Here is a 14543-nt window from a genome sequence, read left to right on the forward strand (position 1 = left end):
TAATGTTACTGTCCCAACTATTGAAATACTGTAGAATTCAATTAATTCGGAGGTTTGCTCTTACTGGGGAATGCCAATATGGCCAACCTGCGGCTTCAAAGCCTCTCAATGGGCAAGACATAGCTTCAGCAATCTAGAGCAAATCATTGGATAGAACATAGAGTAGAATCAAATGTGTACTGTAGCTGTGGTAGATAAGACACTGACCTTGAGTTCCCTGCTGAGTTTGTGTAGTTTCTTGAACATGGCCTGGGCGGTGTTCTCCATGCTCTCTGTCTGCAGAGTGACAAACTGACCCGCCTTCCACTCATCCCAGTGGGCATCCCACTGCTGGGTGATCTCCCACACCTGCTGCAGGTAGTCTAGGTCCTACAACACAACACAGAACATACACACATCCCCTTTACAGCGCAATGTGCATCCTACCACAAGCCTACGTTATGCCTTCAGATGGTGGTGGGGGGGGGGGGGCTTACAAATGAACCCCAAAACATCTTCCTTACTCTCTACATTGAGTGAACAGGGAAAAACCCTTATCCCCTCATCTATGTCATTTTACTAGGCAAGTCAGTTAAGAACAAATTCTTACTTACAATGACGGCCTAGGCAGAACGACAGATTTTTTTAACCTTGTCAGCTCGAGGATTTGATCTGGCAACCTTTCGGTTACCAGTCCCACCGCCCCAAAATGCGCGACCATAGCACCCCGCTCGTCGTACGGTTCTTCTATACTGAAGATGCCCAGGCCGTGGGTTGGGGTTATGGGTAGGTGGGCTACCTTCTCCAGGGTCTGTACGTCTTTAGAGCACGGCTGTTCCAGCTTGAAGATGCCCAGGCCGTGGCGTATGGTTCCCTCTTCCTCCTTCAGCGTGTCCAGCTGGCCTCTCAGCGCTGCTACCTTCTCCAGAGCCAACTCGCACGTCACCCCACTACCAAACGGACCTGCAGTACGGTACACGCACAGTACATACATGTATACGTGATACCTTGTAATGTGTATACTTTGCATATATACAGTGCCTTGCGAAAGTATTCGGCCCCCTTGAACTTTGCGACCTTTTGCCACATTTCAGGCTTCAAACATAAAGATATAAAACTGTATTTTTTTGTGAAGAATCAACAACAACTGGGACACAATCATGAAGTGGAACAACATTTATTGGATATTTCAAACTTTTTTAACAAATCAAAAACTGAAAAATTGGGCGTGCAAAATTATTCAGCCTCTTTACTTTCAGTGCAGCAAACTCTCCAGAAGTTCAGTGAGGATCTCTGAATGATCCAATGTTGACCTAAATGACTAATGATGATAAATACAATCCACCTGTGTGTAATCAAGTCTCCGTATAAATGCACCTGCACTGTGATAGTCTCAGAGGTCCGTTAAAAGCGCAGAGAGCATTATGAAGAACAAGGAACACACCAGGCAGGTCCGAGATACTGTTGTGAAGAAGTTTAAAGCCTGATTTGGATACAAAAAGATTTCCCAAGCTTTAAACATCCCAAGGAGCACTGTGCAAGCGATAATATTGAAATGGAAGGAGTATCAGACCACTGCAAATCTACCAAGACCTGGCCGTCCCTCTAAACTTTCAGCTCATACAAGGAGAAGACTGATCAGAGATGCAGCCAAGAGGCCCATGATCACTCTGGATGAACTGCAGAGATCTACAGCTGAGGTGGGAGACTCTGTCCATAGGACAACAATCAGTCGTATATTGCACAAATCTGGCCTTTATGGAAGAGTGGCAAGAAGAAAGCCATTTCTTAAAGATATCCATAAAAAGTGTTGTTTAAAGTTTGCCACAAGCCACCTGGGAGACACACCAAACATGTGGAAGAAGGTGCTCTGGTCAGATGAAACCAAAATTGAACTTTTTGGCAACAATGCAAAACGTTATGTTTGGCGTAAAAGCAACACAGCTGAACACACCATCCCCACTGTCAAACATGGTGGTGGCAGCATCATGGTTTGGGCCTGCTTTTCTTCAGCAGGGACAGGGAAGATGGTTAAAATTGATGGGAAGATGGATGGAGCCAAATACAGGACCATTCTGGAAGAAAACCTGATGGAGTCTGCAAAAGACCTGAGACTGGGACGGAGATTTGTCTTCCAACAAGACAATGATCCAAAACATAAAGCAAAATCTACAATGGAATGGTTCAAAAATAAACATATCCAGGTGTTAGAATGGCCAAGTCAAAGTCCAGACCTGAATCCAATCGAGAATCTGTGGAAAGAACTGAAAACTGCTGTTCACAAATGCTCTCCATCCAACCTCACTGAGCTCGAGCTGTTTTGCAAGGAGGAATGGGAAAAAATGTCAGTCTGTCAATGTGCAAAACTGATAGAGACATACCCCAAGCGACTTACAGCTGTAATCGCAGCAAAAGGTGGCGCTACAAAGTATTAACTTAAGGGGGCTGAATAATTTTTCACGCCCAATTTTTCAGTTTTTGATTTGTTAAAAAAGTTTGAAATATCCAATAAATGTCGTTCCACTTCATGATTGTGTCCCACTTGTTGTAGATTCTTCACAAAAAAATACAGTTTTATATCTTTATGTTTGAAGCCTGAAATGTGGCAAAAGGTCGCAAAGTTCAAGGGGGCCGAATACATTCGCAAGGCACTGTACACAGCACAGTACAGACACGCATCTGCACACACGCGAGAGATACCGGTACATGCAAACAGTAAGCAGAGCTGTTAATTCAACAGCAGTAAGCGTGACAATGTATAATACTGTATGTAGTAACCTTGAGCTGATTTCACAGTAGAGAAACAGTGTGATTGTATCAGCGATAGTAATCTGTTCTGTTTAACTCAACAGCGTGTGGTAGGGGAAGTAGAGAATAAGTGTTTCTCCCTCTGCGTCATTCATGTTGTTTCACAGCTTGAGCCCAGAGGTCAGTGTGTCACGACTTAACCCCCTGAGGAAGGGATGGATGAAGAGGGAGAGGTCAGATAAGAAGAGGAAAATAAAGAGCATCAGGGGGGGACGAGAGAGAGGGGGAAAGAGGGGAGAGATCAAATAAAGAGCATCAGGGGGGGACGAGAGAGAGGGGGAAAGAGGGGAGAGATAAAATAAAGAGCATCAGGGGGGACGAGAGAGAGGGGGAAAGAGGGGAGAGATCAAATAAAGAGCATCAGGGGGGGACGAGAGAGAGGGGGAAAGAGGGGAGAGATAAAATAAAGAGCATCAGGGGGGACGAGAGAGAGGGGGAAAGAGGGGAGAGATCAAATAAAGAGCATCAGGGGGGGACGAGAGAGAGGGGGAAAGAGGGGAGAGATAAAATAAAGAGCAGGAGGGAGGTTGAGAGAGAGGGGGAAAGAGGGGAGAGATCAAATAAAGAGCATCAGGGGGGGACGAGAGAGAGGGGGAAAGAGGGGAGAGATAAAATAAAGAGCATCAGGGGGGGACGAGAGAGAGGGGGAAAGAGGGGAGAGATAAAATAAAGAGCATCAGGGGGGACGAGAGAGAGGGGGAAAGAGGGGAGAGATCAAATAAAGAGCATCAGGGGGGGACGAGAGAGAGGGGGAAAGAGGGGAGAGATAAAATAAAGAGCAGGAGGGAGGTTGAGAGAGAGAGAGAGAAAAAGAAAGAGGGAGAGGAGTGAACCCCTTTTGTACCCTGTGAGAGTATGAGAAAGAGGAAAGCGGGTTGGTTGGGGTCCCAGGTCCCCCAGTCGGCCCCTGCCAGATCCCCACAAAGCCTTCGAAAACTCCCATGCCCCCCCCCCTCTTAAACTTCCCAGACTACGCCCACGCTTAGTCGCTCACCACCACCACACACACTGCCCTCCGACGGGGCCCTATCCCCAACCAGAGCCCAACACTCAGGCCCCAGCCCCATCCCCAGCCCAACTCCCAGGCCCAGCCACATCCCCAGCCAAGCTCCCATCCCCCAGGCCCAGCCCCATCCCCAGCCCAACTCTCAGGCCCCAGCCCAACTCTCAGGCCCATCCCCAGCCCAACTCTCAGGCCCATCCCCAGCCCCAACTCTCAGGCCCTTCCCCAGCCCCAACTCTCAGGCCCTTCCCCAGCCCAACTCTCAAGCCCTTCCCCATTCCCAGCCCAACTCTCAGGCCCCAGCCCAACTCTCAGGCCCATCCCCATCCCAACTCTCAGGCCCTTCCCCAGCCCCATCCCAACTCTCAGGCCCTTCCCCAGCCCAACTCTCAGGCCCTTCCCCATCCCCATCCCAACTCTCAGGCCCCATCCCCAGCCCAACACTCAGGCCCTTCCTATCCCCAGCCCAACTCTCAGGTACCAGCCCCATCCCCAGCCCAACGCTCAGGCCCTTCACCATCCCCATCCCCAGCCAAACTCAGGCTCATCCCCAGCCCAACTCTCAGGCCCCAGCCCCAGCTCAACTCTCAGGCCCCATCCCCATCCACAGCCCAACTCTCAGGCCCCATCCCCATCCCCAGCCCAACTCTCAGGCCCCATCCCCATCCCCAGCCCAACTCTCAGGCCCCATCCCCATCCCCAGCCCAACTCTAATGCCCCATCCCCATCCACAGCCCAACTCTCAAGCCCATCCCCATCCCCAGCCCAACTCTCAGGCCCCATCCCCATCCCCAGCCCAACTCTCAGGCCCCATCCCCATCCCCAGCCCAACTCTCAGGCCCATCCCCATCCCCAGCCCAACTCTCAGGCCCCATCCCCATCCACAGCCCAACTCTCAGGCCCCATCCCCATCCACAGCCCAACTCTCAGGCCCATTCCCATCCCCAGCCCAACTCTCAGGCCCCATCCCCATCCACAGCCCAACTCTCAGGCCCCATCCCCATCCACAGCCCAACTCTCAGGCCCATTCCCATCCCCAGCCCAACTCTCAGGCCCCATCCCCATCCACAGCCCAACTCTCAGGCCCCAGCCCCATCTCCAGCCCAACTCAGGCCCCATCCACAGCCCAACTCAGGCCCAACACCCAGGCCCCGCCCAACTCCCAGGCCCAGCCCCCACCCCAACTCCCAGACTCTCAGGCAGGACGTTTCAGCTTCAGACAGACAGACCCACCATCACCACCATCACCAGCACTGTACTACAGCCTCTTATCTGCTTTCAATTAGGCCTTTCACTGGATGACTACCTGCTGCTATTGTTACAGCCATGATGCTACTAGTAGAGTAACAGGAGTTGTAATGAGGGAATAAATTATTCTACAATCCTCACTAGACTGGAGAGTTCTCTATACTATACGTGTTGCACTGGGCTGGTGCTGGTCCCAGATTTGTTTGTGTTGTCTTGCCGACTCAACAGGTCTGGGATCAGGCTAGGGTTGAGGTACGTACTAAGGCTATGGGATAATTTGATGGTCTTTATTCATTGACTATTCACAGACTGTTGTCTCTGTGCAAAACCATCAGACCAGTTATTTTTCTTCTCTTTGACTGTGATGTGCCCTTCACACAGAGAATGAATATGATGTGGCTGACCCAATTGACTGGGATATTATTGTGTGTGTATGTACGTGTGTGTGTGTGTGTGTGTGTGTGTGTGTGTGTACTGTGCTGTTATTGTAGAAAGTGGTGTGTGTGCTCGCATCTGTGTACTGTGCAATTATTGTAGTGTGTGTGTGTGTGTGTGTGTGTGTGTGTGTGTGTGTGTGTGTGTGTGTGTGTGTGTGTGTGTGTGTGTGTGTGTGGAGGTGGTCTGGTCCTGAATACTAATGTCGCAGAGAACAAAGTCTGCCTGCTGGCCTCATTAACCTTTCCAGTGCTACAGTCACAGCCATTGTTTTCACCTTCTAAACATTCCCCCCATTCTCCTCTCAACAGGTTCTGAGCAGAAGGGACGGCTGGGGTGAGAGAAGTAACCTTCAAGGAGCTCTGGAATAGAACAGTGGGATAGAATTGCGAAAACACACAAAGTGAGGTGACTTTGTGGAACTTGATATGATGAATTTGACTGTTCTAGCGTGCACAACGTAACGTGCACAACTTTCCCCACAGTGAGGAGGGGAATGGTTCACATTCCGAGACGTGTTGAAAGTGTAAAACTTTTAGATTCAGATGTGGTGAGACAAAGTGTGTAAGAGAGAGCCGAGAGATGGAGATGGATGGAGATGGGAAGGATATGTAAGTCTGTCATGACAAAAACAATGAGACATCACACACCTCTCTCTGTGTTCATATGAGAGAGAGAGAGAGAAGAGAGAGAGAGAGAGAGAGAGAGAGCGAGGGAGGGAGGGAGTGGAGAGCGAGGGAGTGGAGCAAAGGGATGAGAGGGAGGTAAGAGAAAAGTAGGACAGGAGGTTTGTCCTCTTTGATACGGTTTGGCACGGCATCTTGTTTCGAGTCGTAGACGTGTGCGCGCACGCGCGCGCATGTGTGTGTGCGTGTCTGTTTGCCTGTGGAGGAGGAACAGCGAGTTCAATCAGATTTTTAATGGAAACAGAAAATAAGAGAATAAACAAAAGTAAGGGAAAAAGTCTCCCTACAACGAAGGATGGCACAGACAGAATGGGAGATGTCAGACGTGGAGAGAGACAGAGAACATGTCGTCCAGGCCTCTGGGGGGAGATGTCATGGACCAGCTGGGAAGATCATTGTCAACCAAGACAAGATACCCCCCCTCCCCACACACACACACACACACACACACTACCCCTATGGTGCTACTAACATGTCCTTATACAGTCTGCCATGCAAACCTGTGTGTGTGTAGCCTACTGTACTGTACAGTATGTAGCCATTGCCTTACATCAGACAGCGCGTCGATTCCGCCTGCACTGATCTGTCTCGTTTCTCGCAAAGGACAGTGGGATAGATGAAGAGTAGTCCGGCTACAATGGGCTGTCTAACGTTCAAAAAGACTACCTATGCGACATCGTCTGCTGCTGAACCCCATTTCTGCCTCGAAATGTATCTAAGCTAGAACAATAAATCTGTCAATAATGTGGACATGTTTCTGTTGAGGAAGTCTTAGTCCCACCATTTTACATCCAGCTAAGAACGTTTGTTTCATGGAGCAGTATTTCAGAAGTTTGACAATGGGCACGAAAGCTAGCATGAATTTGTCCAACATACAGCTTGCTAGCTGAACCAGGCACTGAAACGATGCTAACCAACCAGCTACATACTTAGCTAGTGCTGCCACACACAATGTTGAACGCTTCCAACAAAAGCTAGCTAGTAAGCTACTAGCTGACCCAACGGTACAACGTTACATGGTAGCGATAGTGGAGAACCATGCTGACTTATGGACTGATTTCTGATAACAGTTCCTCCTAATTCTGGGGCTGCACGTCAACAACTTCAGGGTAATTCAAACAGGCTAAGCAAGCGCTAGCTAGCTAACTAACGTTTAGCTATGTCAGTAAACTAGCAGCTACAAACGTTAGCTAAGCAGCTAATCAAGTCACTGCTTTGGCGACCGACGTCCTTGCACAGACTTTGTGCAAAATGTCTCACAATTGCAAACTTTGAAATCACTACCACAACGTTTTTTTAAATAATTTTTGCTAGTTATTCTGCTTATTTCACGGAGAGTCATATGAAAGCGCAGTGATATAAAACATTTGCAACTATGTTTTCACTGTTGAATGGCGGAAGATCTGGAATATTCCAAATGTGAATATGAGTTCCACGTTCTACAAGACAGGCAGGTTGAGGGATGAGCGTGGCGTAGGACTGACACCGTCTGACGTAAAACAGGCGATTAATTGAAATTCCAATTCAGGAATGGAATTTATTACCCGGATATGCATATTCCTTAACAGGAATTCAACTGAAAATGGAATGGAATTGGCTCTAACCCTGGTGTGCAGAAGTACTGTCAAATAATCTGCCTGGTGTATAAATGGCTGTTTGTGAGACATCTGTGTATGGCTGTTTGTGAGACATCTGTGTATGGCTGTTTGTGAGACATCTGTGTATGGCTGTTTGTGAGACATCTGTGTATGGCTGTTTGTGAGACATCTGTGTATGGCTGTTTGTGAGACATCTGTGTATGGCTGTTTGTGATATATCTGCGTATGGCTGTTTGTGAGATATCTGCGTATGGCTGTTTGTGAGATATCTGCGTACGGCTGTTTGTGAGACATCTGTGTACGGCTGTTTGTGAGACATCTGTGTATGGCTGTTTGTGAGATATCTGTGTATGGCTGTTTGTGAGACATCTGTGTATGGCTGTTTGTGAGATATCTGTGTATGGCTGTTTGTGAGATATCTGTGTATGGCTGTTTGTGAGACATCTGTGTACGGCTGTTTGTGAGATATCTGTGTATGGCTGTTTGTGAGACATCTGTGTATGGCTGTTTGTGAGACATCTGTGTATGGCTGTTTGTGAGACATCTGTGTATGGCTGTTTGTGAGACATCTGTGTATGGCTGTTTGTGAGACATCAGTGTATGGCTGTTTGTGAGATATCAGTGTATGTCTGTTTGTGAGACATCTGTGTATGGCTGTTTGTGAGACATCTGTGTATGGCTGTTTGTGAGATATCAGTGTATGGCTGTTTGTGCTAGCAGATGACCTGAGCTGCTGAAGGCCTGGACAGTAATCTGCATTTTCTTCTTAAACTCCTCTGCTGAGAAGATGAGGCTGCCCTTGAACTTGTCCTTGTGTTTCTTCAGCATGATGTCACTGTCTATCACCACCTGTTGGAACCACACCCACTCCCCGTTCAGAGCCTCCAACATCTCATGGACCTGGGGAGAGATAGAGAGACAGAGAGAAGGGGGGGGGGGTTAAAACAAGGGGTGGGGGTTGGGTGTGTGTGCGTCCGTCCGTCGAGCTACTCACAGCCTGGTCCACGGTGACCTCGTACTTCTCCAGGATAGCAAACTGTTCGTGGATGGGAGGGATCTGACTCTCAATCTTCTGAAGGTCTCCCTGTAGTGTCTCCAGGAGCTTCAGACTCTCCCCCAGCTCCACCAGGGACTGAGGGGGCTGGCTCAGCCTGGACACACACATAGTAGTTCATTGACCCTATTCATTTACTAGCAGCACATACAGTACACATCTTCTGGACTCTGAAGACGTCTGCAGATAAAACGTTTCTGACAGGTCACAGGTCAAAAGGCCTGTAATCTAGCTATATGCCGCACATATGCCTTTCCACCAGACACACTGGTCCCACTTTCAACTTTAAGGCCCATAAACTCTTCATGAACTTTTTATAAAGTGGAACCCACACACTCCCGGCCCCACCCTCCACCACCCACCTTCCCCACCCACCTGAGAGCATTCTCCTGCAGAAAGACGTGCAGCTCTTTGAGCCTGGTGCTGGCCATGAGGCTGAGCAGCTGGGTGAACTTGCCCTGCCACTCGTTACAGTGCTGCACCAGGCTGAACTTCAGGGGAGCACAGTCCAGCAGCACAAACTGAACACTCAACACCGTCTCCTCCTTCTGAACGTTGTTGGCCACCTCCGTGTACCTGGGGGAGGAGAGGGGTGAAGGGAGGGTTGAGAGGAAAAGAGGAGGGGGGGGGGGGGGGGGAATATGTGTAAGTACATGTACAGGATAAAGACCGTACTTCAATAGGAACCGATACACTGTTCCTCTGTATCCTAAAGATTCTACTTTGTTTACTCACATAATTATCTGTATAATACAGTAAACACTCAAATACAATGCTAAAGGAATTACCATCAAACAAAAGTCAAGACCACACAAGGATTAAAGCAACATGGTCTGACTGTTCTATTGACAAGGGCCAATAGGAACCTGCTTAGCCAGACCAGTGTGTCGTGTACAAACATGGAGTGTTGACTCTCCAACGATTTACATCGCACTGTCCCAGACAAATCCATACGACAATATCTCACTGTCTCTCGCTAGTCTCCAACATGTTTACCATGCACATCCATATGACAGGCTATACAGTTGAAGTCAGAAGTTTACATACACTTAGGTTGGAGTCCTTAAAACCCATTTTTCAACCACTCCACAAATTTCTTGTTAACAAACAATAGTTTTGGCAAGTCGGTTAGGACATCTACTTTGTGCATGACACAAGTCATTTTTCCAACAATTGTTTACAGACAGATTATTTCACTGTATCACAATTCCAGTGGGTCAGATGTTCACATACACCAAGTTGACTGTGCCTTTAAACAGAAAATGATGTCATGGCTTTAGAAGCTTCTGATAGGCTAATTGACATAATTTGAGCCAATTGGAGGTGTACCTGTGGATGTATTTCAAGGCCTACCTTCAAACTCAGTGCCTCTTTGCTTGACATCATGGGAAAATCAGAAGAAATCAGCCAAGACCTCAGAAAAAAAATTGTAGACCTGCACAAGTCTGGTTCATCCCTGGGAGCAATTTCAAAATGCCTGAAGGTACCACGTTCATCTGTACAAACAATAGTATGCAAGTATAAACACCATGGGACCACACAGCTGTCATACCGCTCAGGAAGGAGATGTGTTCTGTCTCCTAGAGATGAACGTACTTTGGTGCGAAAAGTGCAAATCAATCCCAGAACAACAGCAAAAGACCTTGTGAAGATGCTGGAAGAAACAGGTACCAAAGTATCTATATCCACAGTAAAAAGAGTCCTATATCGACATAACCTGAAAGGCCGCTCAGCAAGGAAGAAGCCACTGCTCCAGAGCTTCCATAAAAAAGCCAGACTACGGTTTGCAACTGCACATGGAGACAAAGATTGTACTTTTTGGAGAAATGTCCTCTGGTCTGATGAAACAAAAATAGAACTGTTTGGCCATAATGACCATCGTTATGTTAGGAGGATAAAGGGGGATGCTTGCAAGCCGAAGAACACCATCCTGACCATGAAGCACGGGGGTGGCAGAATCATGTTGTGTTGGTGCTTTGCTGCTGAAGGGACTGGTGCACTACACAAAATAGATGGCATCAGGAGAAAGGAAAATGATGTGGATATATTGAAGCAACATCTCAAGACATCAGTCAGGAAGTTAAAGCTTGGTCGCAAATGGGTCTTCCAAATGGACAATGACCCCAAGCATACTTCCAAAGTTGTGTCAAAATGTCTTAAGGACAACAAAGTCAAGGTATTGGAGTGGCCATCACAAAGCCCTGACCTCAATCCTATAGAACATTTGTGGGCAGAACTGAAAAAGTGTGTGCAAGCAAGGAGGCCTACAAACCTGACTGAGTTACACCAGCTCTGTCAGGAGGAATGGGCCAAAATTCACCCAACTTAATGTGGGAAGCTTGTGGAAGGCTACCCGAAACGTTTGACCCAAGTTAAACAATTTAAAGGCAATGCTACCAAATACTAATTGAGTGCATGTACACTTCTGACCCACTGGGAATGTGATGAAAAAAATAAAAGCTGAAATAAATAATTCTCTCAACTATTATTCTGACATTTACATTCTTAAAATAAAGTGGTGATCCTAACTGACCTAAGACAGGACATTTTACTTAGATTAAATGTCAGGAATTGTGAAAAACTGAGTTTAAATGTATTTGGCTAAGGTGTATGTAAACTTCTGACTTCAACTGTATATGTTTAACAGAGAGGATACAGGGACAGTTGGGTCTGGTTGGGACCCTCTCTCTTCTTTATCCATTCCCATGGGAGTAGAATGAACCTGCTCCTAGATTTTTTATTTAACTAGGCAAATCAGCTAAGAACAAATTCTTATTTACAATGACTGACTAGGAACAGTGAGTTAACTGCTTTGTCCAGGGGCAGATTGACAGATTTTTACCTCGTCAGCTCGGGGATTCAATCTAGCAACCTTTCGGTTACTGGCCCAACGCTCTGACCGCTAGGCTATCTGCCGCCCCGATGCTGGCACCATCGAGAGCATCCTGACTGGTTGCATCACTGACTCATATGGCAACCTCCGACCGTAAGGCACTATAGAGGGTATTGCGTACGGCCCAGTACATCACTGGGGCCAAGCTTCCTGCCATCCAAGACTTCTATACCAAATTGTCAAAGATTCCAGACACTCTAGTCATAGACTATTCTCTCTGCTACCGCACGGCAAGCGGTACCGGAGTGCCAAGTCTAGGTCCAAAAGGCTTGTTAACAGCATCTACCCGCAAGCCGTAAGACTCCTGAAAGCTAATCAAAAGCTAATCAAAGGGCTACCCAGACCCCTCTTGTACATATTACCTCAATTACCTCGACTAACCGGTGATTCTGTACCGGTACCCCCTGTATATAGTCTCGATATTGATATTTTATTGGTGCTGTTTAATTATTTGCAACTTTTATTGAATATTTTTTACTTAACACTTCTTAAAGCAGTGCTTGTTAAGGGCTTGTAAGTAACCATTTCCCTGTAAGGTTGTATTGGGCGCATGTGATAAATACAGTTTGAATTGATTTGATACAAACATACCCGCGGGAAGTAGGGGTGCTTAACAACCAGGGGTACCATCTTAACGTGCTGCATTTGTGTTGTTGCAATAAAAAACGATTACACTATTTATCTGTTGCATTATTGATATTAATGATCATGCGATTGGAGTAGGTGAGAGAGAAAAACATGGGCCCCATTCTGCACGGTGAGCTCTCAGCTCTGTTTTGTAAGCAGCGCTCTCATGCTATGCTCTGATCTATTCCGTTGTGGGGGTTTGGAGTCACACACGCTCTGTTGTATGATAGACAGTTGAGTTAGTCTCTCTCCCCCTCTTCTCTCCCTCTTGTGGTGGATATCAAGTGATCTGGAGCAGCACTAGCCTTCCACTTCTATTCTAAACTTGGCAAAAAGGGAATGGGAATCATATGAAATTAGGAACATGGCATTCTCTCGCCCTCGCAGGCCTGCTCCTGCCCATGTCAAACACGTCGGTGTACTAGCCCACTAGTCTGGCAAGCAACACAGTGCAGGCCGCAGCCCAACACGTGGCGCATTCCACCAACGGGTGCTGGATCGAGGTGATCGCTTTTCTCCGCGACGGAGCTCATAGCTGACCATTTGTGCTCCGTTTTAATAGGCTCAATCTTAGTTACAACACTGCTCTCGTTATTTCTCTCTCTCACACCCCCTTTGTAATTATTCAGTACAAAGAAATGTGCACTCTGTTCACAATGGTCTATTCCTAGGCGGCGCGTGAGTTTGTGAGTTTCAAGATGGGGGAAGTTTACAACTGATCCTGCCATTTCTACCGATCTGCGTGCCAGTTTCGTGGCACAGTTTCATTTCAATTAAAATGTTTTTGTTTCTCAAAATCATTGTCACGTGGTTAATAATACAAATGGGAATTTAAATGAGAAACATCTAAAAGTATAGGCCAATGTAGCAGTAGTAAGTCCAAATACATACAGCTGACGAATAAAAACTGAAAATGCAGGTTCTTTCAATCGCATTCATCTCTCTACTCCGCCTGTCTGCCTCCCTTTCTATCTGTCATGACTTGAGCTATCGCTAGTGAAGCGCAACATTGTATCAACTAGCCTATTCTGGGCCACTAGCCTATTCCAGGCGCTCAGAGTGTCCCGGGCCAGTGAGCTTGGGACAGAGTCAGCTGTTATTGCACAGACACAGCTGTTTTTGCGCAATGGGAAATGTGTTCAGGTATTTTATGACGTTTCCACTGGTTATATGGGATCCTCAGAGCATTACATTTAGCTCTTTCACACCGAGGCCTGGTGATTATCGAGGGGGAGAGTGTTGGAAAAGATGTTTCAAATACGGCGAGGAACTATTATCATTCACAATGGATTTAATTTAAAAAACGGACTTCATTGACTTACTGTGTGAGCTGAAGAAGAAATGACTGAGCTCAGCTTAGTGGTGGTGAGTTCAGACAATCACAAATCAGACGTCCCCAAACGGGCACTTTCTACCATTTGCACGGAGCAGGTCAGTTAGTCTACTTCTAAGCGTGCTCCGGGCGCGTGCTCTGGGCGCACGCTCCGTCAACATTTAGAGGGCAGAGAAACCAGACACATGATCACATGGAGCTCTCCAAACAAAATGACAATGAAAAAAAATGACTAAACTAATGGTATGAAATAAACCCAAACCTGTATCGCACATGTGTGGCAACGTGCCTGTAGGCCTAATTAATCCATGCATTAGCATAAATGTATGTAACCAAATGATGAGGATTAACAGTAAATGTACTACTGGTGACATACACTGAGTGAACAAAACATTAAGAACACCTTCCTAATATTGAGTTGCACCCTCCCCTCCCCTTTTGCCCTCAGAACAGTCTCAATTCCTTGAGATATGGACTCTACAAGGTGTTGAAAGTGTTCCACAGGGATGCTGGCCCATGTTGACTCTAATGCTTCCCACAGCTGTGTCAAGTTGTCTGGATGTCCTTTGGGTGGTGGACCATTCTTGATACACACAGGAAACAGTCAAGCGTGAAAAACAAAGCAGCGTGCAATTCTTGACACAAACCGGTGCACCTGGCACCTACTACCATTCCCACCCTCAAAGGCACTTCCAGCTTTTGTCTTGCCCATTCCCCCTCTGAATGGCACACATACACGATCCATACTCGTCGCCAAACCCACTGGCTCCATGTCATCTACAAGACCCTGCTAGGTAAAGTCCCCCCTTATCTCAGCTCGCTGGTCACCATAGCATCTCCCACCTGTAGCACACGCTCCAGCAGGTATATCTCTCTAGT

The 14543-nt window shown here is 47.2% G+C and overlaps 1 protein-coding gene across 2 annotated transcripts in view; it reads right to left on the minus strand.

Annotated features, from left to right (window-relative positions):
• dnah2 (dynein, axonemal, heavy chain 2) overlaps positions 1–14543 on the minus strand; it is a 234031-nt gene that overhangs the window by 159204 nt on the left and 60284 nt on the right. For both annotated transcript variants that reach the window (XM_036957925.2, XM_090214597.1), the window contains exons 21-25: positions 9187–9387; positions 8752–8908; positions 8483–8657; positions 779–942; positions 208–369 (exon numbers count right to left, since the gene is read on the minus strand). In XM_036957925.2, the coding sequence (XP_036813820.2) occupies positions 208–369; positions 779–942; positions 8483–8657; positions 8752–8908; positions 9187–9387 (859 nt within the window). The remainder of the gene's footprint in view (positions 1–207; positions 370–778; positions 943–8482; positions 8658–8751; positions 8909–9186; positions 9388–14543) is intronic.

This window comes from Oncorhynchus mykiss, chromosome 21 (genome assembly GCF_057628025.1).
Source record: "Oncorhynchus mykiss isolate SJ-2025 chromosome 21, ASM5762802v1, whole genome shotgun sequence".
In the NCBI taxonomy this organism is placed as follows: Eukaryota; Metazoa; Chordata; class Actinopteri; order Salmoniformes; family Salmonidae; genus Oncorhynchus; species Oncorhynchus mykiss.